General features: G+C 42.8%; 1 protein-coding gene across 1 annotated transcript in view; it reads left to right on the forward strand.

Moving 5' to 3' along the window:
• Positions 1 to 24,453, forward strand: part of NAA25 (N-alpha-acetyltransferase 25, NatB auxiliary subunit) — a 46,808-nt gene extending 22,355 nt beyond the window's left edge. The window contains exons 10-24 of the mRNA XM_085897718.1: positions 499 to 689; positions 807 to 916; positions 4,107 to 4,887; positions 5,077 to 5,166; positions 5,510 to 5,690; positions 9,649 to 9,748; positions 9,974 to 10,131; positions 14,272 to 14,388; positions 14,640 to 14,973; positions 16,209 to 16,338; positions 16,512 to 16,577; positions 21,678 to 21,781; positions 22,163 to 22,276; positions 22,925 to 23,068; positions 23,198 to 24,453. Coding sequence (XP_085753844.1) covers positions 499 to 689; positions 807 to 916; positions 4,107 to 4,887; positions 5,077 to 5,166; positions 5,510 to 5,690; positions 9,649 to 9,748; positions 9,974 to 10,131; positions 14,272 to 14,388; positions 14,640 to 14,973; positions 16,209 to 16,338; positions 16,512 to 16,577; positions 21,678 to 21,781; positions 22,163 to 22,276; positions 22,925 to 23,068; positions 23,198 to 23,320 — 2,743 coding nt within the window. The 3' untranslated portion in view covers positions 23,321 to 24,453. The remainder of the gene's footprint in view (positions 1 to 498; positions 690 to 806; positions 917 to 4,106; positions 4,888 to 5,076; positions 5,167 to 5,509; positions 5,691 to 9,648; positions 9,749 to 9,973; positions 10,132 to 14,271; positions 14,389 to 14,639; positions 14,974 to 16,208; positions 16,339 to 16,511; positions 16,578 to 21,677; positions 21,782 to 22,162; positions 22,277 to 22,924; positions 23,069 to 23,197) is intronic.
• Positions 24,454 to 25,416: the final 963 nt, after the last annotated feature.

Raw genomic sequence — 25,416 nt, forward strand, 5'->3', positions numbered from 1 at the left:
CCCTGTTCACCTACGCAGATCGACACTAACCTGCACCGCTAGTGCTGAAAATAAGCTTCTTTTTTTTTTTTTACAGACATTGTGACTTCATTTTACTGAAGTATCATTGAAAAATGGTGAAATCCTGTACAGTACAGTACCAAGCGTGATCAACACAACAGAATGAACCAAAACAAGCCAAGCCTAAGTGGCACGAAAAACGTGAGAAACCAGTATAGTATGAAAAGTGCACATAAGCAACCTAGAGCAGGATGAAATGCATGCGAGGACAGATGACAGACCGTTCCTCGCGAAATTCCGTAAATTGAGTCATATAAGGAGGGATGTATTATTTTGGACAGTCAAGTTTGTCACACTTTTGAACTTAAGGGTGTGATGTCCCATTTATGTTTAAATTCTATTTTCAGTTTTTTTTATATACCATTGATGACATCGCCTAACTTTTAATGGTATTAATTTTCTGGATATTTTGAGGGTAGTTTTGGTTTTGATTCACAGAACTGGGGAAGCTGAGACCATCTGTACTCCATTTGCCCTAATGGAATTCCTCGATAGCTTGGAGGCTCCAGATAGAAAGTCCACAGCTGATAATGCCAGCCGTCCCATCAGGGGCCCCAGCCTTGCCCGTCTCCAGCTGCTGTGGAGGTTGAAACAGGATGGACGGGAAGAGGAACTGGGTGGTATGATAGGCAAGTTTGTTGAGTGCTGTATGAGTTTGAGCTCTGTTTGCTGTTAGCCTTTCTTTGTAATTTGATTTTTTGACTGTTTTCCTCTGCTTGTTGTATCTTGCTATTTTTATACTCTAGACGGTGTGCAACTCTTACGGAAGTACTTGTGGCAGTTTGGGGCACGGCCTTGCTGTCTGTCGGACATCAAACTGTACCTTGGTCTCATCCAGCAATCACAGGCACAGCAGGTGCTGACATCTCCCTCGTTCATTGTCAAGACCAACATTGCTTGTCATAAAACACTTGCCTTAGGCATCAAAGACCAACAAGGAAATATATAATTTAAAAAATGAGAGAGTGCAACCCCATTTCAACGTTGTAAATGTAGCACAGCAATATAATGGTACCAGAGAGAGCAATGCATTAGTTGTTTGTTCCCTCCTTTGGATTTCCTCTAATTATGGCAACTTCTGCAATACTGGCCATTCAAATGTTAAACAATGTTGCTTTAGAGTAGTGAAATTTAATTGTTTGGTAAAAGACGTTCATATATAACACGATGCGTTGCCCCACCAAACCTCAATGATGGTTCCGTAACATGCATCAAGCATTGATAAGGTACCGGTTACCTTGTATTCTAATCAGGGAATCAATAACAAGTACGGTAAATAATTTTTTGTTTGAATCAGTTGTTTTTTTTTAATATAGGTTTTTTTCTGGCCAATTTCAAATAAATTTCATTCTATTTAATACCCGGGCTCAATCAATTAAACGTGAAAATGAATGCACCTTTACATCATCATTCAATTAGCAAAAAGGTTCATTCAATTCAATTTATAGTTGAGCATTCGTTGGACTTTTAACCTTGTTCAGCTGCAAAATAGGTACATTCCAATTGAAATCATCAGCAAGTTCATTCAGTTTCGCCACAACCAGTAGAAAGAGGTTGATCAAGAATTCAGTTTCATCAATGGGCATACATTTGTCACATTTTTGCATTAGATTCTTTGCTCGATGTTTTCAAATTAAAATTCTTACCTGCCTTCAAGGACTTTTAAGCTAATTTTTAAAATATAGATGGCTGCCAGTGGTCATTACAGGAGAGTATTTAACATAGGGAGAGGCTAATTTAAGCTTTTGAAAACAACAACGCTGACTCTCTAGAACTGGCTGATGCACTTGGTGGCAAGCTATCCACTGCATTGTCAATTGTGGCTATATATGTTTGTGCACTGGTCATGAAAAGTTACCGACAGGAGGAACACGTAACACCAAAGTTTATCAAGAGATGCAAGATGACCTCCAGGAAATACTGGATATCAACCCTCTGCTGACTCCGAAAAAGATGAAAGATGACCAACAAGATACCCGGCCAGAGAAACCAACTGTGTCTTCCAGCACCATTGCTAGAACCCTTGATGGCATGCTGATGACAATTAAACTGGTAGAGGATCTGCCTGATGTCTGAAACTCTCCTCCTGTACTGGACATGTGCATCAAGTATCTTCAGTGGTTCTTGAGAGCAGAGAGTTTTTGCCCACTGTGTTTGCATTGATGAAATGGGCTATAACATTTGGGCGAGGCGTTCCTTTGGGAGAGCTCATCACAGTGTCCCGGTGAGACGTGTTGTACATGGCCAATGCGGACGTAACTTCAATGTCAACTTTGCTGTTTCTGGGGAGATTGAGCTCGTACATCACCACATGCCTTTTGAGACCATTACGAGAGAAATATTTGAGGAATTTCTTGCAGATGCAGCCCATGAGTATGAGAATATGTTCCCTGCAGATGAGCCCGTCTTTCTAATCTACAACAATGTAATACCCCACGTGCATGCCCAAGTTCCACCAGGTATCAATCAGCAAATCCAACTGAAGTTCCTACCACCCTACTCACCCTTCCTTAACCCAACAGAAATGGTCCACTTCTGCATTCAAGGCTGGCGTGAAGAGTGACCTGGCTCTCCCAGAATGACAGCTCCGAGTGAGGAACCTGGAAGCAGCATGTGACACAGGCATGAATCGTCAACAGTGGAGAAGTGATCTTCTACAAGATGTGACCCAGGAAAATGTGGGGCAAATAACTCATGAAAAGTGCATCAGATGGGAGAATTACACGTGAGGAGATTGAAGGCTGAAGAAAGCAACTGAAAATGAACAGAAAAAGTAGAAGAGGACCTGTGGATAAAATATTCACAGGGAAATGCATGTTTTTCATATTATAAAGATGACCCCGAACAGATAACAAGACTTTTTCATATTTACTTATTCTTTTTTTTTCATTTCATAAAAATGGGATGGGGTGATGCCTATGCAGATTTGTTGTATTGTTTTTCAAGTAAATTTATTTCTGTGCTTGCATAGACTGGGGCCTGTATAATTTTAGACAAATTTAAAATGATGTAAACAAGCAAAAGAAATATTCAAATAAAAACGGAGTCATTTAATTAAAATAGGAAAAATTGTGATGGAAAAAAAATAAGAACTTACCAAAATTAGCCATCATATTCTTATTTGAATACTCCAACGCCTAAAGTGATTGCCCACAAACAAAAATAGAAAATAAGCCGACACATAATCACATGCGCATTGTGCGATGTTGATTTGATTGTACCCATCGAAAAAAAACCAGGTGTGAAAATTCAATATCCGGATCAAAGGAATGTAATCATGAATGCCAAGAAACACAACAGGATTAAGCAAATGCATTTGATAATTTCGGGTACGTCGTCATGAATGCATGAAATCGAATGCACAGATATTGAAGAACAAACCTTAGTCTGAGCAGATTAGTAAAACTGTGAATTTGAATGCATGTTAATCAAATTGAGCAGAAAAAAAATTGAAATTGGCTGGGAAAGCCTATATAATATGTTGGTGAGGTTCAGGACATGCCATGTTAAGAAAGGGATTTTATTTATTTTAACTTGTGTATGCATAACTGTATAAATAGCGTTTTTTATCTTTCATCTGGATCTTTCCTGCTTATGCCCTTTTTCACTCAATAATTTGTGAGATAGATATATATATATATATATATATATATATATATATATATATATATATATATATATATATATATATATATCCACCAGACTATGTGACTTAATGGTTAGAGCATCTGCTCTTGAGTCTGGGAGATCAGTGGTTCAAACCCTGACCAAGTCATACCAAAGACATTCAAAATGGTGCATGCTGCTTCCTTGCTTGACACTCAGCATTTTAAAAGGATAGAGCACAGACAAACAGTGCTGGGGAGGCAAGAGCAAATCACCGAGTATAATTATTGCCAAGAAACTGCTTCTGCAGCACCAACGCTCTGTAATATGGTATATATACTTCAAAAAAAAAAATATATATATATATATATATATGTATGTATATCCATCCTCTTATCTCTCTCCCTCTATTTTGTGTAACTTCAATTTTTCCTCCCCAGTTTATCTCGACCCTTTTGGATTTGCTTCCAAATGATCCAGCTAAGGAGACTGGGATGAGCAATGCCACGCTTGCTCTCAGTAACTCTCTACCACCTGGCAACAAGGTCAAGCCTCCCTCCAATAGTGCTGCATTCATTTGCCCTGATGATGGCATTGATCAAGCACTGGATGCTTCATCTCCACACTTGGCAGACGGAAAAGTGTTGCAGTGTCTGAGTAATGGTGGTTTCAATGCTTCTGTGAAGACCGAGGCATGCAATAACCTGCAATGTGCCTCCAATGAATCTTCAAATAATGGGACTCTGCCTTTTGGTAATTTAACTCCAACTCACAGTCATGAGGAGTCAGACAATGCAACTTCATCATCTTCTACACTCTCTCCGATATCTCGGGATAACCCATGCAGCCTTGCAGAACTCACTATTAAGGACACTCCATTTTCTGCGAGAGGGAGCCCACTGCCGAAACAAAGTCTACCCATTAACAAAGATGCTGTTCGGGTTTTGACAGCCAAAGATCTACCTACCAATGAAATGGCGGCTCCTACCAGCATTGAATCCCCCCCTGTTAGTACTGTGACTTCACCCATCTCCTCTCCCTCTTCGATAACACTCCCCAAAGTTTTCCCTCCCTTCCCACGTGATCTTGAAGCACTAAGGCGTGGGGAGTGCCTAGCTGAGCTTGCACGTGTACTGGGCCTACACCTTAGCCTGGAAGCTGACGTGCGCCTCAAACTTGCACAAACTGCTGCACTGCTATTTCGCCACGCACTCACTCTGGGTAATGAGAATCGACTTTTTTGAAAATGAAAAATAAATATTCGCTCATTTTATGTGAAACGATATGCACGAGATTTAATGCAAAAAAATTCATTGAATCCGTTACCTTTCATTTCGCTGTGCGATTTATTTTCACCAAAATATGGTTCAAAACAGTGTTCTGGCAATTATATTTGTCCATCCCTTTCAGATGAGTGCTTGCTGCATACGGATATGCGTCCTGGTGAGGGGTTCTGCTTGCTCGCCACACACCTGGTGCTTGATGAATGGAGGGAGAGCGGTGAGATCTTTAGCTTGTATGTCACCGTTTGCGGCTTTTAATGGGGTTGGATAGTACAATGGGGAAACTCATGTCAGGCATTGTGTGCTGGGCCTGTCTGATGCCAGAACATTGATATGGCACAACCAGTTGCATTGTAGGACGTTGGTTCTTAAATGTCAATTCGACCAAGCAACTGGGATAAAGCTTTGTATTTTTTCCTTAAGTGCAGCTTGTGTTTTGTGAATCATGCATGATGTAAATTCCAGGGGTTAGTTTGCAATAAAATGGTTTGGCTCTTTTCTTTTTTTTTCTTTCATGTGTGTATTGTGTTTCTGTTTTGTTTGTATGCACATACGTCTAGGGCAGGGCCGGGCGATTTGGCGTGCCCTCGGTTTGTTAGAATGGGCCGTGATGCAGTGTCCCGCTGCGCCGCAGCTACGACTGGCTCAGCTGCGCTTGTACGGAGAACTTGGAGCATTGTCGGGGAGTCTCGCAGCTTACGCGGCCCTGGAGCCCAAACATGTTCAGCATGAGAGCATGGGGTGAGCCAGGATCACTCTGTTTGGACATGTTAATGAAGTACATTAAGGCAGGCATAAAATTTACCCAATCTATTGGATGAAGCGTTTTTTTGCGTCGTAAATCGAGGCTCGTGAAAGAGCGATGACTCAGAACGAGTCAGGATGCAATATAACAAAAGGAACAGTATAAAGAGGGGGTGGGGGGCACCAACAGCAGGGTTGAGGGGCAAAATAGAGAGAGATTTGGACAAATAAGGGATGGGAGGAATGAGAGGTCGGGGAGGGTGCACGGGGTGGACAATATGGATACAGACGCAAATGCTCACGAAGGGAAAACTGGAAATTTGGAAAGAGGTGGGCTTGGGGTGGTGGTAGGGAGTTAACAGGGATAGAAAAGATCATGGTTTTAGATTGGGGATGCTCTGAGATGTTGGTAAAAGGCTGTCTTGAAGACCAGGAGGGAATAATAAGATTGAAGAGAATGTGGAAGTTGGTTCCACGGGCAGAAAAAAATGAGGAATGAATGAGTAGAGGTGAGCAGTGATTCTGGATTTTGGGAGTTTAACCAGAAGAGGGTTGCCGGTGGACCGCATGCTCCCTGAAGAAACCTAGGGGGACAAACCACGGAAAGAGCAGTGGGCGCAAAACCAGAAAGGAGGCAGTGGAGACAGAGACCACCGACTTGTCTGCGATGGAGAGTGATTGGCCCATAGACTCGGCTTCATCGTGGGAGATTTCAATGATCTTGAAGGCCTTGGTTTCCACAGCGTCAAGCTGAACAAGGTGTGAGGTAGGGATGCTAGCCCAGTGGGGAGAGAAGTACTCCATCAAGCTGTGGATGAAGGCTTTGTTGGTGGATAGGAGTTTTGGTGTACCAAAGAAGGACTTTGCACGACGGAGGATGCCCATTCGGCGGCTGGCTTTGTCGGCCCACTTTGAAATCTGGTTTGCCCAAGAAAGATCATGGCTGATAGTGAGACTCAGGAGTTTGAGTGAACTTTCTCAAGAGAATTATTAAGAAAGTCGATGGAAGGGTTTGCCAGATGGTCCTTTTTGGAGATAGAGTGAAAGTGTGAGATTTGTCAGGATTGAAAGACATATTTCAAGTGTTTGACCAGTTTGTGATTTTTATCAGGGTCTGATGAGAGGGAAGAGACTGCTGCTTGGCTATCTAAGGGATGAAGGATGTCATGACAGAGAGTGGAGTTATCAGAAAAATGATCAAGAGGATTTTCCAGAGTCAAAGAGATCGTTGATGAAAATCATGAATAGGATGTGGCTTCAAACACTCCCTTGGGGTAGGCACTCCATCCTTGATAGGGAGAGGAGATGAAAGGATTCCATTGAGAGCCATCTTATATATTATTTCCGAGTTTGTGGTTTTGTGTCACGCTATCTTCGACTTTGTTCTGTGCTCGAGTAACGTGATATTCGGCTTACATTATCTCAAAGACCTTATGAGGTGCATGGTACAAATAAAGTAAATAAAATGGTTTGAAACAGTGAAATCGTATTCCACTTTCTGCATTAAAGTAAAATTACTACTGATACTCTGCATCAGTTCCTTTCTCAAACACACCCACCCCAACATGTCGCGCAGAGCGTGGGTTATGCTAGTTGTCTATGAAAGTGGAGGAAGTTGGTAAGCCATGTGTGCTGTTGGTCTTGGATGCCATAGGCAGAGACTTTGAAGAGTAAGACAGGATGCCAGACTGCATCGAAAGCTCGAGATATGTCGAGAGAGACTGCCCTGATGTCATGTCTGACATCGAAGGCCTCCATTTGTTGTTGGGAGAGTCAGAACAGCATGTCCAAGGTGGAGTGACCTGGCCTGCATCAAAATTAATGATCTGAGATTGGGCCTTTGGAGAAAAAGGATTGAATATCAATTGCGATGATGGATTCCATAACCTTGCTGTTGATTGGAAGTAAGCTGATAGGTCTGTCATTGAGGAGATCAGTTTTTGCACCTTTTTTATGGAATGCAGTGATGTTTGCTGATTTCAAAGCAGATAGAAGATGACCTAGTACAAATGATTGTGTGAAAAGAGCAGAGGATGTCCCAGAGCAGATTTTTAGGACACGTGAGCCGATTCCATCTGGTTCAGTTGGAGAGTCATTGTCGAGGGTTGGCACTTGACAGAAATTTTGCCACCTTCTCAGGTGCAAACGACAGAGTCCGGGGGCAGGTAGGTTTCACTGGGTACGGTGGGTATAGTTAGCAAAGGGTTTGGGACACAGTATTTGGAAGGAAACGGTTTTTCTATTGTGTGTGACAAGATGTTCGGTGTGTGCCACTTCACAGCTTGTAATATGTCATCTATATATTGCATGTTATGGAAAGATCAGACTTTTGTCATTTCACCACGACGTCATTGTGCATTTGGCCAATGGGTAAACGCCATGAATGCCATTGGCTATTGGATTGAAGTACAAGGGGTCAAGTTCAGCTGCACAGGGTTCATGGGGTAAATATATCTTTGTAAATACTGTCGGACTGTTTGAAACAACAAAGGTTGTATGCAACCACAAAAGGGACCCTCTAAAGTCTAAACGATATGTTGGCCAGTTAGTACCCATATTTAGGCTCTAATCGGTTATAAGGACATACCCAAAGTAAAAGTTAACTCAAGTGCTTATTACAGGTCCATAAGAGCTCGTTTCAAAATATACTGCTCACCTGTTAAGGCTCTTCCTTCTTATTTTTAGCAGCTGATATTCTTGGTGTCCTTACTGTAATTCATGGACTGGTGTTTGTGTGTTTGTTTGTCATGCTACTCCAGTTCTTTGCCATTTACATCCAGACTTACTACAAAGGATCAACATGACTCAAATTAATGTATAGGGGTGTTTTTACAGCGCGTGCACTGTATACAATTGCACCGAGTTTGAAATGTCCCCGGTTCGGATCTTAACCAAACTCTATTCAGTTCGCCCTTGTCACACACCCAACCTATCCACCAAATTTCGTCCGAATCCGTCCGTAACTTCTTGAGATATCCTATTAACAGACAGAGGGACGGACAGTGATGATAACATAACTACCTTCGGTGGCAGAGGTAAAAACATTTCTTTCAAAATGTAAAAGAATGTAGGGATGATTTGCCAAAAAGAATGCCAACAAGGTAGGCATGGTCACAAGAAATCATGTGAACCCATCCTGACATCTTTATTTGAATAATGGTTGATGCCTGTCCACATCCCTCCATCTATTTGCAATAATAGTGTTTGTTGATTGTTTCCATGTACAAATTCAACCCCAGTGAAATATTAAACGGTTAACGTGTGTGTGTGTGTGTGTGTGTGTGTGTGTGTGTGTGTGTGTGTGTGTGTGTGTGTGTGTGTGTGTGTGTGTGTGTTTTGATTGTGAGCCCAAATTGAGGGGCAGAGATAGATATTGTGTAATTTGCAGGCACAACTTTTATTAATCACAATAGGTCTCTCTCTCCATCTCCTGAAACTCACTCATGGGTGGAAACAGCAATCAACAACAGCAACTTACACACACACACACACACACACACACACACACACACACACACACACACACACACACACACACACCGCCTTTCAGATTACCTTTGCAAGTGCTCACACGAAAGATAACATGTAACAACCACATTACTGTTAACTTTCATTATCGATCCAGGAGGTCGTTTTGTACATTTATTCAATATTGTCGATATGAATGTTCAAGGCACGATAATGAGGTTGTCTGATCAGGCAACCAAGTCAATAGTTTGGTTGGGCAAATGTTAATGTTGAGCCTTTCATTTTAACTTACTAACAATATTATTACAAAGTGTTGGTGATAGTCGGATCGTGAAGCATAATTGAAACCTTCACTTGATTCATAAATTTTTTTTATTTTTATTTTTTTCCCCCTTTAACCAACCAGCATTTTACCATGAAAGTTAACTTTGCCAAGTTAAGTTAACTTGAGCTTGCTCATCTGTATGTGTTCAACACTCCCTGTCAGTTATCTGGTGATGTCTCAGGTGCCAGCTTCTGGGCAGTTCTTCACTGCTGGGCTGGTGTACTCACCTCTTCTGAAGTTTCACCGGGCGCAGCATAAGGAGGTGAGTCTGCCTCTCTCAGTCGCCCTTCCTCACATTTATCTTTCTGCAAATCATTGCAAATGCCTCTCTTGGGCGATAGTTATGGACAAGTAAGTAAACTTGTGGAGCTCTCTCGGTCTTCCTCGATTCTCTCTTGTGTCTTTGGCTTCTCGCCCTGTTCTCATTTGTTTCTCATCATGCTCAAATTTACCCCTTTGCCTTTCTCCACTGCCTTTTGTTTCACAGACTGCAGAGTACATCATTCAGGCGTTCAAATTCGGCTCATTTGCTCAAGTTCCTGAAGTGGTATCATTCCGTGAGCGCCTTTCTGCTTCGCTGGATCTTGCATTGGCTCGCACTGAACTGGCCCTCCTTGTCACACTCATGGGAATAACACCACAAGGGTGATTTGGGGATATGATGTCATGAGAATGGTTTCGCTTTTTGTTGTCGAGGGATAATCACAACTTTTCACGAATGGTTAGCAATAACACTCCTTTTTTGTGTCCCACTTTTTAAAAATTCCTACGGATGTCTAGGTTCATAAAATAGATGAACGACAAAAGCTGGAGACATGGATACTTATCATGAGAAGGGAAAGACAACCAGGTGGAAGGACCAACAGGGCGAGTGGAAAAGCTGAAAATAAGCGAGATCATGATTCCACAGATGGGAGGAAAATAGGATGAAGGATTGAAGGTTAGCTGTCAGTCTGGATTTAGGGAGACAAACATTAAGTGGGTTGGACGATGAGGGCTAGAGACGGGTCGATAATGGAGAGAGATGGATGATAGAGCTGGAGCTCCAGCCCAAAGTGAAGTGGCATGCTCCTTCGAGCTCTTGAATGCCTTGTACCTTGCAAGAAGATGAGTTGCATGAACTTAGCTCTGTGGAGAATAGTGAGACATATCCCTCTTGAGGTCATCTTTGAAATTTGGTCTGCTCAGGACAGGTTTTGGCTCAATGTGAGGTCCATCTTGTTTACCCCATGTACCCCACCCCATCCCTCTCCCTTCCACAGATCTGCTAATGCCAGTGTTCCCCACTGTTTTGTCCTTCCCTCTCCCGACCCTCTTGTCTCCTGGTCTTTTTGTCATACGTTCTGTGTAGTCTCTCATACGAGCCTCATCATTGGATACAAAAAAGGTAGTTTAAGTGATTGGTCTTCTGTGCGTGGTCTGCCATAGAAAATAGAGGAGGAGCTTGTACGTGAAGCAATGTCTGACAAGGGCATTTGGATACTTCATTGTACTTTAATATGAATTAAATGGACATTTGCAGATATTGGACAAATCAATATAGTTTAATGGATTCAAACTTGAGATCCAAGTATCATGAGATGTGAACACAAAACAGGTCAACCCAATTCCACCTTTGACGTCTCTTCTACCACCTCATCTCGTTCTCCCTGAGTTGAATGGGAATGTAACTTTTTTAACCATGGTGACATTTGTGCAAGATGCACAGAGAAAGGTGTCATTGGTAAATCAAATGAAGAAGAGCAGAGGGATGAAGTGCAAAGAGGATATTGGAGGGAAGAGAAATCATAGTTGAGGAAGGAAATCATGACAAAAAAGGAAGAGAAATCATGGCAAGAATTGCAAAACATAAAATGTACAAAGAAGTAAAACAAACGCATTTCTCAGGATAGTGTCTCAAGACACTTCAGCTGAGCCTATAAGCTGCTAAACTGGGAGGCAGCTGCTTGAAGTGTTACCTTGAGAAATTTGGAATTCCAGAATGAAAACTGGGAGCAAAATCTTTGATTTGATAAAGTGGAACAGGGTTTTTATGAGCAGATTGCAAAAACAATTTGAGGGTTAGCTGAGGAGGAATGCAGTGAAGTATTGCACATGTTTGTGACAAAGTTGAAGCACAGCCAGCTTTAAGTGAGACTGCTTGGATACATTATGAGCACACAGTCAATCTACTTTGCAACACCACCAGGATTATGCCTGGTGTTGGTTTAATGGTTAGGGTGACGGGCTTTGGATCCTTGGGTCCTGAGTTCAAATCCTGCTCAGCTATTGAATTAATACCAGGTGGGGTTAACTCGACCTGTCATCCTTCCGAGGTCGGCAAAATGAGTGCCAGAATGCTGGAATACTGTATCGGAGTGGCGACCTGTCCAGAATTGTGCCCAATAGCCAAGGAAACTACTGCAGCAGTACCAACGCTCTGCACAGAGTACAGTCCCAATCTCCTCCTCCTCCTTGGATACAGAGCCTTCGAGTATATGGCAAGGCAAGAGAACGGCAAGTTTGCTTATCAAGGAAAACAAATGGGAAACTAAAATTTTTGGTCAGGTGTGGTGGATCAATAAAGACTTTGTGCATAGTAGCACAGATCGACAACAATGGCTAAGCAACGGCAGACCTCAATAATGGTGCGAGGAATGCTTGGGTGGTTGGTTCATGGTTTCAGCACCCAAAGGCTCATCGCTGGACTTGGTATTCCAACACTGGTGGTGTTGCAAAGGAGATTGATTTTGTGCTCATTGATGGTCGCTGGAGGATGATCCGGAACTGCAGGATCCACGGGAGTGCTCAGTTCCTCAAAACCGACCACAGGCTTGTTGCTACTCTGAAGTTGCTGCTTAAATCCAGGAGAATGGTACCATCCCAGCTGAGGCTGGATGTTGGCAAGCTCAAGGATGAGGGTAGCTGCTGAGGAGTTTTTGCGAACAGGCTGAGTGGGGATTTGGGGAATCTGGGTGCTTTGGGGAATCCTGAAGAGTTGTGGAGTGCCTTCAAGGCCACTATCCTTGATGTTGCCGGTAGATGTCTTGGAACTCACCAGAGGGTGAAGAAGAATTTTGTGTCTCAAGGGACACTGGATACCATTGACGAGAGTCGCAGGGCCAGGCTTAATGGCAGAGCTGAGCTGTTCAGGGAGTTGAGGCGTAAAACTGTACATGTGCTAAAGGTGTAAAACTGTACAGGAAAGGTGGACAAGGAAGCCTATGTGCGAGGAATCCGTGAGGGGTGGAGCATCACCTGTGGTCAAGTGATTCTTGTCCTGCTTACAGGGGAATTTGTGCATTGTGTTCCTCCAAGCCTGTCCCTCTGTGCACTGCAGTTAGAGTGGAGGGTGGTGGGCTCTTGGCAGAGGAGTCCGAAGTGAAGACCCGCTGAGCCGGTTATTTTGAGCGGCTGTATCAGGCTGATCCACCAGCTGTCACCAGTTGAGTTGAATGTCAAGGGTGTTATTATCTGTATTGCTGACCCTCCAAACAACTGTGATCCACCTTCGTTTGTGGAAACGCAGGCTGCCGTGAACCGGTTGAAATGGGGTAAAGCTCCAGAGATCTGTGGCATCCATACCAAACTTCTCAAGGCTGATGGAAATGCTGTACTCATGTTGTTGCATGCAGTTCTGTGTTCTGCCTGGAACACAGGCATCATCCCAACTGACTGGAAGAGGCGCCTTGTTGTCCCTCTCTGGAAAGGGAAGGGTGATTACCAAGACTGCAACAACAACTGAGGGGTGACGCTGCTCTCAGTGCTGGGCAAGGTCTTTGCTCGGATAATTCTTGATCGGGTTCGCCACCATCTGCTTGAGCACCAGCGTCCATAGCAGTCAGGCTTTACACCAAAGAGGTCAACGATTGACTGTATCCTTGCTCTTCGGGTCCTTACCAAATGCAGACGAGATTTTCGGCTAGGGCTGCTTGCAGCCTATGTTGATCTCTGCAAAGCATTCCATTCAGTGAATCAGGATGCCTTGGTAGTGAAATTCATGTCTCTGCTGGTTGTGAGCCAGAGATTAATAGACATCTGGGTCAGGCTTGGGGAGACATGGATTCATTGGATCATGGGGTGTGACGCTACCGTTACCTGTGCAGGAGGACGAAAGTCCGTGTCTTCAGGTCCTTTGTGCTTCCAGCCTTGCTCTATTGATGTGAGACTTAGACTCTGACCAGGGATCTGAGACAGAGACTTAATTCCTTTGGTACCAGGTCTTTTCAGAGAATCCTTGGCTATCGCTGGTTGGACTTTGTGTCCAACGAGCGGTTGCTGAGAGAGACTCAAATGAGATTTGTTACCTGAATAGTCCGTGAGCATCAGCTGCGGCTGAATGGACATGTGGCTCGTTTTCCTGACGCTGATCCTGCTCACCAGATTCTCTCGGCGAGGGAGCCTCGTGAGTGGAGGAGGCCAGTGGGCAGACCACGTGCCTCGTGGTTGCAGCCTGTTGATCAATATCTCATGGAGATGGGCCAGGCATCTGCCTGGGGGATTGCCAGACGGAGGTCCCTGGAGTTCCGGCAGAAAGTGGACGCAGCGACGTGCTGCTCCGGCGTATGCTCTTGTACCTGACCTGACCTGACCTGAATACTAGAGAGGCAGTCTGCAGCGATGATAGTTGGGCAAAAGAAAGGAATATGTCCTTTATATGGAAGATGAAAGAAATGGAGGAAAGATTAGATATTAATGGTTCACAAGTTATAACGTTGCATATGGATGAGAACCTTGTGCAGCACCTAACTGCAAGATTCTGCTGTCAATGGAACATTACAACTTTTTCTTTGTTTAAACCCACAGAAACCAATCCTTACAGGAAAGCATTGCTATGGCAATGGAGGGAGACAGAATCCCATGGGATCATCTCCGTGACAACCGCGATTTCGATATATCAATGAATTTTGAACCAAATGAACAGTGAGTTCTGTCCCTGTCTTTAAAACGACGTGAATAGTTTAATTGCTTTGTTGAATGCAGAACGTTTATAAAAATTAAAATAAATTAACATTTGTGGTTGCCTTTCTGCCTTGTCATTTCCTCAATGGTATGCATCTTCAAGATCCTTGTGTTGTTTTTTTTATGTTGCTCTGACTTCAAATTATCCCCTCCCCCTCCCTCTCCCCCCTCCCTCTTCCCCTTCCCTCCCTCTTACCCCTCCCCCTCCCCAGGCAGCCATATCCATCAGATTTCTCCCGCTCAATTGAAACATCTCGACTTTGGCTGCGGATTCGTGCACTTACCCTTCGTGGAGTAACCATAGCAACATCAGGTGTTGCAAAAGGAAGTGGTTCCAACATGGCTGTAGAGGTGTCAGGATCAGCCGGTGGCGACGCTGCAACAGCTGATGCGATACCAGCACCCCTGGTTGTTAATGGTGGTGGAGTTGAAGAAGCCAGCGCCAGCCTGTCAGCACTGTCCTCTCTGCTGAGAGAACTAATAGCCATTTACAGGCTGCTGGAGGAGAATCAGCCAGAAGAGAAGGCAAGGGAGAATGTCGTCAAGGTGAGCGGTGTGAGTGAGCGGTGAAAGGAAATTAATTGTGAAGGCTTTTCATAAGTAGCTTTTAAGTCTTTGTTATTTACTTTCACAGTTGTATGATACACTAGAAACATGCCAACTCATTAATCTTCATTAATGGGATGCTCTTGATTGATTTTTGTGCCTTTCAGCATATTCAGTTTGTCTGCCCCCTCCCAACCTCCCACTATCACCCCTCCTCCCCCCCCCCCCGTCCCACCATCCTCGCCTTTCACGAAAATGCCATTTTCCATCATAAGATGCTGCATATAATTGGGGTATATTTACATATTACATAATAAATAATTGTAGAATTCGCTCCAAACAGAATGTTAAAGTGACCACCTCAATCCCACATGGAATCTTTGGGATTTATTGGAACAATGGATGCATCAGACCTTGCCTGTAGCCATCTCCCTCTCTGGGCTATCCACGTGCAGTGTAAATGGATGAATGGTTGCAAATTAAGATCGGACCTCTTTGAATTGAACACCAATTAATTCCCATGATCCTTGACTTGTTGACACTGTCATTCACACCCTCCTCGTTCATGATGACTCGTGAAAGGAGGCCGAGTCTCTCGGTCTGCTTCTCGCTCGCTGCATGCAGATTGATTACCTTCAAGTTTCATGCCATTCTGGTCCTGCCCGCCCTCCTTTCTGCCCCTCCACGTCACATGCATTCTACCAGAAACCCTATCCTTGTTACTCTCCTCAAATCAAAACTTAATTCACCTCTGATCATTCATCTCCCTCTTCTCCTGCTTGTGGAAGTCTTCCTGAGTTTTTCTGAATCTCTTCCTTCTAGGTTTTCAAATATGTGCCCTTCGTGCCTCCCACTTCCACCTCTCAGCTTTACTACACCCACTGAGATCCTGTTCCCACCTTTCACCTGCAACTCCTTTTGTGCTGTGATGCATCAATATGTTCTTCTTTTCCTGTTTTCCTTTTACCCCCATGTTGTGTGGTCTTCCATGAGCCTCAATACATTTATTGTAAAAAGGTAATTTAATCCACTTGGTGTAAAGCTGTTCTCTAAAATTTGGCCAAGCAATGTTGTAAAGATCTGCTTATCCCAAGTGAGAATAAACATGTTTGAGTTCCATTTCATGAGATATTTACCTTCTTTCCAAAGGTATACCATGTTAATGAGGCCTTGTTTACTGTACACATTCTTCATCGCTCTCCCTTGTCTCCCCTCTTGTTGGCTTCCTCTTTAAGCAACCTGTGTTCTTACCTGCCGATCCTCCACTGCGAGACTTCATTTGCAGTGGAACATGGAGATGTCACCTGGAGGCTTTTAACCTCACACATGCACTCCTCACCCTGCAAAACTGTGGGATAACGCATGGTAATAAATATCTCATTTTGTGTAGCTTACCTGCTACAGCTTTCACTCTACTTGACTTTATATTCAACATCCCATTCCTCTTGCTCTTATCACCCACCCACCCTCTTCCCCCACCTGTTCCCCCAGTTATTAAATAAAAATCTCGAGTTGTCTTTATTTTCTTGCTATTTCAGATGAATCGAGTATTATTCAGAAGGAAATCTGTGGTCATTTTAATGCACTGCGAGATCATTTTGAAGGTAAGTCTTATTAAAATAAATCAAAATAATGTTCGTCAAATTTGCCCTCTGGAAACGAAAAGTAAATTTTGACTCGATGGTGAAAACAGCAATCATTTTTTTCTTCGCAACCAGCAAGAGAATGGATAAATAGGAGAGAGGGAGAGGGGGTGAGAGAGACGGAGGGAGAGGGAGTGAGAGAGATGGAGAGAGAGGGGGTAAGAGAGACTGGGAGAGAGGGGGTGAGGGAGATGGGGGGAGGGGGTGAGGGGGACAGTATTGGGATTGGGTTTGTTAGGGTTAATGTTGGAGTTTTCAAGATCAGGGGTCAGAATCGGGGATGACATGAAGTTCTTTGTTCCTGTTGTACCATATCTTGGCCTGAAATATGAAACAATGAAATTGTGATGATAATTGCGGTGTTAAAAAGTTTTTCCAAATGCAATACGTGCAATATTTAAAGACACGCCATAGTTTTTACTTTTTGGCACTGTGGGAAGGATGGTGGGCTGGGGAGGGGGGGGGGGTCTTGGACGATTGCCTCTTTTGTAGAGCTTTATGAACACCCCATATATGTTGAGTTAAAAAAAAAAAAACATGCAGACCTTTTAGTAATGGTTCCTAAAATTAACCACCATTTAAGATTAAATTAATTCAGTGCAGTGATCTGGATACATGATGTACAATGATCGTTCAAGACGTTATTGGATCAACATACAGTCATCAAAGAGAGTACAGTATTTATATATATATATATATATATATATATATATATATATATATATATATATATATATATATATATATATATATATATATATATATATATATATATATAATCGGTTAAGAGTGTAGTTATGTCATCTCTACTTATTTCTTTAAAAATGAACAAACATTGGAGTCCCTTGGACTATTTTGACAAAAAAACTAGACAATATCTTGAGAGACCTCCCCTTGTGCCAAACCCAAGGTGCTCTTTCTAAACAGGTGATCTTTCATGAGAGGGATGCTCATAAGACACCATAAGCTTTGTTGTAACATCTACTTTCCCCTTTGTGTTATAACTCTCGGGGTCAATTTCAGTTTTATAACACATTTAATTCATCATTATCAAGTGGCAACAAAATATTTTATTTTCAAACAAATATTTATTGAAGGTGGACCAAGGTTATGTTTTCATCCCCATGTCTGTCTGTCTTTCTGTCCTGTCCTGTTTGCCTGTGAGCAGGATATCTCAAAAAAAGTTGATGGATTCGGACAAAACTTGGTGGATGGTTTGGGTGTGTGACAAGGACAAATTGATTAGATTTTGGTGAAGATCCAGATGCGGATACGAGGTTTTTCTTGTTTTTTTATTTTTAAAATTATTTTAAATGATCTTCACCATTGAGAGTCGGGGCCAAAAACAATGTACAACATATCTCAAAAAGTTGTGGACGAATTGTGAGAAAACTAATTGGATGAGTTGGGTAAGTGTACAAAAACAAGCTGGTTAGATTGTGGTCAAGGTCCAGATTCAGATCTGACCTATCAGTGGGATACAAAACATAAACTGTTCAGCCTGGTGGAAGTATGCGCTCTAACGAGTGCCGTTCTCGTGATTAATTTTTTTTCTTCTCGAGACGTGTCTCCATTTTGAAAACAAAAGCTCTGGCTCACACCAGGTGATCAAACTATATTAATTTCCTGTAAGCTCTGATTCATGTCTGCTGATTTGGCAACATCCATGGAGTCCTGAAAATGCTAAAACAACTTGGTTTCAAAAAAATAATATTGTTGCAGCTCTGCGAAACTGGCACTCCCTCCTAGGCAATGGGACACAACATTTTGCAGTCCCGAGACAGTTAATTAATTATTATTCGTTTTTGATAGCCCTTCCCTTTTGTCTCGTGGGGTTAAGGGACAAAATGTGTTGCATGGGCTTTATTTGCATTCTTTATCCTTATTTATTTTGCTTCACACACGACACTTCTATCACGCAAGCATGTACGCATATCAGCAGACAGTTATTTGGCATACGTGCGGCCTTTCACATTATAACTTTGCGCCATTGCTCAACCGACACTCGTCTCGAACCACAACGCTACAACCTTAACATGACCATTGCAATGCCTTCATAATAATCCCCACATCATCAGACCCCAACTCAAGCTCACCTGCACTCACCGTTAATGCCGCAACGACCACAATTGCCTTCATCATGAATTCGCTGCACCACAACCGTTACACGATACACCGCTGCTATCACTCAACCACAGTCATCACTAACGACCACCACAACCTCTTGGGACCAGCGGGGACGAGGAAGAGTGTTCATGACCGAGCCGCGCGACCAAATACCCCTCTCCATGTTAATCTCAGAGATTAGTTGTGTGGCAAAGTGCAGAGCAAATGAGGCCATTTACAGTGCAAAATCCTTGCCGAGGTGGGGACAAAGCCGTGGTAACACTCCGTGCACCAATGAGGGTGCTGTAGAACACCTATTGCTCCGCCTGTTCTGCTCTCAAGCACCACCCCCACTGGGGAATAATCAGAGGGCTCTCTCGTCTGGCCCACCATCTCTGCTCTGCTCTCTCATCTGGCCTGCCTTTTGTTCCTGGGGTCACAGAGCAGAATGGAGTCCACAACCAAGCCAGATGCCAGGTGCCAGACCGTGCAGTTTACCTCATTAGACATTACATGAACAGACCTCTCACATTCATGGTAGTCGATGCTCTCACATGCTCTTTTCTTTAATTCCAAAACCCCCTGATTCACATCTTTACACCTTCCTCTCCGCATTGCATTGCCAATCAACGTATATCAACCTCATTGCACCTCCTCCGACCACACACCTTGGACATCCTCAGCTTTCCTACGCTCCTCCCCCTCCTACGTGACTGGAAAGCGTAGGCCCATCAACCTTGCCAGGTATTAAAGAGGTTGCCCAACTCGTACTGTCTCTATCTTTCTTGGGTATGTGTCTGATGGCACCTGTCATGTTAGTACAAATAAGTGTGTGTAAGTTCTTGATATCAGGCTAGCTCTGCACTGTCCTCTTTTGTAAATACTTGTATTTCTTTTGCCATACCTCACAAATCCTTGCTTTCCCCTGCTGTATACAGGGTAGCCCGAAAGTTACTTTACCCCTGATAAATTTCTCGCACTTCCCTCCGTCCCTTCCCCTCTGCCCTCGCCCCTCGCCCGCTATGGTATGCGGAAACACTAACTCGGAAGAATGATGGAGCACATACAGATACAATGACAAATTAATTATTGTAGGTACTGGACAATAAAACCTGAATATTAAAAGAGTTCAAGAACAATGCTTCACTGGGAACGGGTAAAGTGACTTTCAGGCCACCCTGTATATTGCTATGTATTAAAACTTATTGTTCCACATGCCTTTCCTCGCCCTCGCTTTATCAATATATTGCTATCATTGTGTACATTTAGTAGTGTCTTTTCCTCCATTGGTCCAGCGTTGTCTGCATGTAGTGTAGCCGGGAAGTTCGACCCCACGTGATTTGCTCTTGTTAGCTAATGCATACTCACTGTATTACTCTCGGCAGTAATCTGAGTGTGCATTGAGGACACAAGACCCCCCCCCCCTTTGTTGCGGCTTCCCACAGGTAAGGTATCTACGCAAAGTAGTGAACCCCTGAAAGGATTAGCAGGACCAATCGGCGTTCATGGTTGCTTAGTCACCTGATGGCATGCGGAGTTATCCGTGCTCAGTCGCCTCAAGACTGGGAGTTCGTGAGGAACTCGATTGCTTCCCCTTGTGGTGAAACTTGAACCCCAGATCCATAACAACATCAACAGAATTTCAATTCAGCATTGAAAAATTGATTGTTTTTAACACTGATGTTTTTTTTCTTTTCTGTACCTGTGTATTAACCGCACCCCCCCCCCCAACTTTTAACTTTTTTCCACGGATAAAAATGTGCGGTTAATACACTGGAAAATACGGTACCCTATCAACATTTCCAATCATGTGGTGAATATATGACTGCTCCGTAACAGTCGCTCATTCCTGAAGTCTCTCAAAACTAGATTGATTGTCTTTTCATGGACTTTTTAAGAGATATTTGACAAAATGCCCTTTTCAAAATGAATGAATCTTTCAAGGTAAAGTTTCAACTATAAATCTCGATAGTTATCCCCCCTCCCCCCCCAAAAAAAATGGGGGGGGGGATATTGTAATCGGTTCTGTTTACCTCTCCGTCACGTATCTCCATCTCAACGGTTGTGCAGAAATTCACCAAACTTGGTAGTTATGATCACTCACCACATGGCACGAAAAGTGCAAGAGCAATATCGTTTTTGGCTCTGGGGCCCTAGGGTGGGGTCAAAAGGTCAAGTACCATAAAATGCAATTTCAGGCACATTTTAAATGAAACTTTGTATATGCAATCAATATCGCTGGACGCATAAATTACGTTACGATTTTTTGGGATTTGACCCCCTGTTTATTAACGTCACAGGGGTCAAAACAAGAATTTCTTTTTTTAACTCAGAATTTGATATTGGGTCATTCCTGGTTGAACTTTTTGCCATCTTTCAACTTCGCTTCAAGTGGGAAGCGGTTTGCGATGATGCACCATCGACTTTGCTTTTATTTAATTCTGGAATTAAAAAAAACTCAAGCTCTTGTTTGGGTTAGCGTGACAAAATATTTCATGACATGATCTTCGTCTGTTCGAATATAATATTTCTTAATTTCCCAAAAGGTCATTCTCACAATCAGTTAATATGAAACATCCTTCTGAAGATTGGTGGGTGATGATATATTTGGTGTCCATAACTGAACTGTCTTGATGTTTTATTAGCTTTTCAAGATTTGTGCTGAAACTCTGCTGAGATCATGTTAATGCTTCACTCTCGTTTTTCTCCTGATTAATGAAAAATCTCTGTTGACATTATGGTTGCTTAAGAATTCTGTTGGTCAATTCTGTTTTGTTGGAAGACAGACCATGATTGTCACTATGGAAACAGTACCTCGTTCTTCTTCAAGTTCATCATCAGCCTGAATCTGGAGTGTTTCGGGATTGGCTGGCGAGTCGTTTCAAATAGTCTTCGATTTCACCCACTCTGTCACCCCACTATCACTTCTTCACTTCCTATTTAAATCTCTTACAGACACGTGTCTGGCTTGTCGTGGTTCCCTCATCGACGAATCTCTTGGTCCTCATGACTTGCGACCTCAGCCTGGTCTTCTGCACCGACTTGCTTTTGCTGCTGAGGTGACGGGCAAAATATGTGAAGCTTCAAGTATTCTTGGAGCTTTGCACTATCTGTTTATTTCTTTGTTTGTTTGTTTTTTTTTAAATTTATTTACGATCCCTTGTTTCCAAAGCTGGATATCCTAGTTAATCATACATCCATGTTTTGAACTTTTCCTTTGCTTCTTTAGTTTTTGTTCTTGATGTGAAATATTCTCCTTGTTAAAACCCCTGTTTCTATAATTCTTCCTTCTTCAATTCTTGCTCCTTCCTGGTGATATACCATTTGTTCAACTTCTATTCAATCGAGTCTTTTTTACTCCTCCAACCCCAAACCACCAAAAATTATTTCCTCTTCTATGTTTCTACTACTCGTACAACCCTGTAATCTACCATCTCCAGACAACATGCTTGGTTGTGGTGGTGATGGGTCTGGCGGTTGCAATGTTGCGCCCACAACGCTCTCTGCTCCAGCGTCGACGAAAGAAACGGAAAGACCCTCAGGTCCCTCAGTCGGTAAGCTCATCTCTCGACTTTTAGTCAAGGATTGTGTCCATTGTCGTCGTGCTGCAGTGAAAATTGTCGACCCATTTCTTGTTACCGTCGGTAACACCTTGCTCGCAATGCTGGGATCTCAAGGTTTAAATCCTATCCCCTTTTTATCTTTTTTTCTGAAATTGAGGCTCATGGAAGAGCGAGGCCAAAGAGGGGAAAGGCAATGTATCGCCTGTAGGGCAGTGTGGGCAACGAGTGAACGAACAGGAAAAGAAGAAGGGGAAATGGCAAAACCCCCAAACGAGGCGCACCATAGCACATGGCCATACAAGGAGACTAGAACCCAGCAAAAAAGCACACACCAAAGCACTGAACTAGAACGGCAGCAAATTAACACCATCAATGAACAAAAACTGTAAAGACAATGCCGTAAAAAGTGCGTGCCTGTGTGTGCACGTGTAAGCACACGTGTTTGTACTCTTGTGCATGTACGTGTGTTTATGCGTGTGTTCAACATCATTGGATACATTTTAATTTTTTTTGTGGCATTCCTCCTGACAAACATTATTTAATTACACAAAGGCAGAAACTATGTCAACGTTGTTTCTAATAGAAATGGTTAACTTTACGGGAAATGATGCTCATAAGACACCATGTAATGTTCCTCAGGTCCCTGCACTAACAGGCTACCAGGAGTTTGTGGTGGTGTTGGAGGCAGCGGTGGGCAAGCTGTTGGGCATAGTTGGAGAACATGCCTTGGGTCTTGGAAACGTCCATTATGTTCCATCTCCCCTTCTGGATCAACATCAAGAGGTTAGAGGATGGTTTAATACTTTAAAGAGACCGAGAACAAAAGGAACGATTGCGATTAAAGTCTCGTTACTTTTTTTTTAATTCTTAGCAAACTGTCTGTATAAATTTTGGCATGACGTTTTGCTGTAGGAAGAACGAGCCAATCAGAAAGTAGTTTGGGAGAACGTTCGAAACAGCTATTCCCGCTCCCTGGAAGACATTGAAACCATCCTGAGGAAATGCCTCGATACGATCAAATCTCACAAGCTCTGAAGCAACCACATCCGTTCGTGACATTTCTCTACTCATGCTGTCTTTCTCTTCTTCACCATCTGTCCCTTTATCTTTCCATCTTCGACCCTTACTACTTGTTGTTCCCCCTTATTTTTCCCCGTCGGCACGCTTCAACCCCTTCAGTCTCTCCATCTTGGCGTTCTTTGTAATTTCATACAAGATCCATAGATATTCTATTGGAGTATTTGAGGTTTTATTTTATTCTGATTTGTAATTTGTTTAGTATTTACAGGCCCTGTTATGAAGGTTAAACATGCATCGTCACAACTCGCATGCCTCGTGATACAAGAGGAAAGCGATATGATAATTTGAGGCCGGGGAAGACTGGTTACGAAAGGGTCAGCAGGGCACGGTGAACGGGTAATGGGGTTTCCAGGACGATGAACCGGGAATATACAACGGGAAGAGAAGAACGTGCGCTTTGCATTCGCAGTTGCGGTCTCTCCCTTTAATCCAGAAGACAATGGTTTCCTTTCAGCATTTGAGGAATATTTTCTCCACATTTACCGTCTGAAGGATCGCGAATGAAACGGCGAATTTGGCACCATGTTTAATGATTAAATGGTTTTGCTTTCACTTTGTGATATAAATGAATAAACCGTGACGTTGTAATGTTTCTTAAATGCATCACGTGAAGAATAACAATGCCAGGCATTTTCTGCCCCCCTCTTGTGCTCGAGGTCGATGGGGGAATGCAACGTGTTCTTGAGTGTAGAATACTTTGAAAGCTCGAGTGTAGAATACCCTCAGATGAAGTGTTGTACGATGGAGTTTCGACGTCCACGGTGCTGTAAATGAATGGTGTGATTTTTCAGAGGTGATGGTCATCGTTCGAACCGAGATCAGAATGGCCTGCTTGCATTATGGCTGCCCACGCTGGCTGTTGGTTAAAATGACGTGTGAGCATATTGCTCCGTTGATGATAAAAGCAAACTTTTCGAGCGAAATCAGCAACATTACATTACATTATTGTTGTTGTTATCCTGGGCGTCTGGCTTGTTGTACAGATACGCATGTGAAAATTTGCCATTGCGATGCCCAGTTGTTTAGTTCGCTTTTGAATATATTTGGATGACAGAAGGCATGGAATTAATAAAAACTGGATTTTCCTACTCAAGTACTTGCTTCCCTTCTCTCACGCTGTGGGATTCCATGAACAAGCGAATTACAGCGACATTGACATCGCTGACTTTTCCAGTCGTCGTTCTATCGCACATCGATCTTTTCTCAATTTGCTAGTCAAGGTATGTCTGCAGACTTTCCTGAAATGCCAGGTCATGCTTATCACCTGCTTTTAGCCTGGAATGTATGAATGTGAGTCGTAGACAGTGAAAAAGAAAGAAAGGAAGATTGACAGTTTTGAAATCTGGTGTTGAAGACTAATGCCAAAAATTCCATGGACTGCAAGAAGAACAAACAAATCATTGCTTGAAGAAATTAAACCACCATGTACACATTGGAAGCGTTGATGCTAAAACAGAAGCTGTCATGCTTTCGACACATCATGCATGCAGAAAACGAAAGTCTGGAGAAATCAACCATGCTTGGCATGTTAGAGAGAGATAGAGATAGAGATAGAGATAGAGATAGAGATAGAGATAGAGATAGAGATAGAGATAGAGAGAGAGGGAGGGAGGGAGGGAGGGAGAGAGAGAGATAGAGATATATATATATATATATATATATATATATATATATATATATATATATATATATATATATATATATATATATATATATATATATGTCTTGTGTGTACTGGATGGATCTGGTAAAGGCTGCAACCAAGCTGTCTCGGCCAGAGCTTCGGGAAGTAGTGCAGAATAGGGAGGTTTGGAGAAATCTGATCATGAATGCCACCAGAAGTTGGACACGACTTGAAGAAACTTGACAAGTACGGGTTGCTCAGGGTCATCTCTTTATTTTTATTTCTCTTAAGAAGCCATCTATCTGCATAAAATTTAGATCTGATCAGGAAATGCAATCTGACATTTTTGGAGATGTAAAAAGAAGAGGAGATGACAATTGTCTTGTGGAGCAAGACCAAGAAGAGGGAGGTCCCTAATCATGTAATC

Source organism: Eptatretus burgeri, chromosome 10 (assembly GCF_056783735.1).
Source record: "Eptatretus burgeri isolate ZD-2024b chromosome 10, Ebu_testis_v1, whole genome shotgun sequence".
Classification (NCBI taxonomy): domain Eukaryota; kingdom Metazoa; phylum Chordata; class Myxini; order Myxiniformes; family Myxinidae; genus Eptatretus; species Eptatretus burgeri.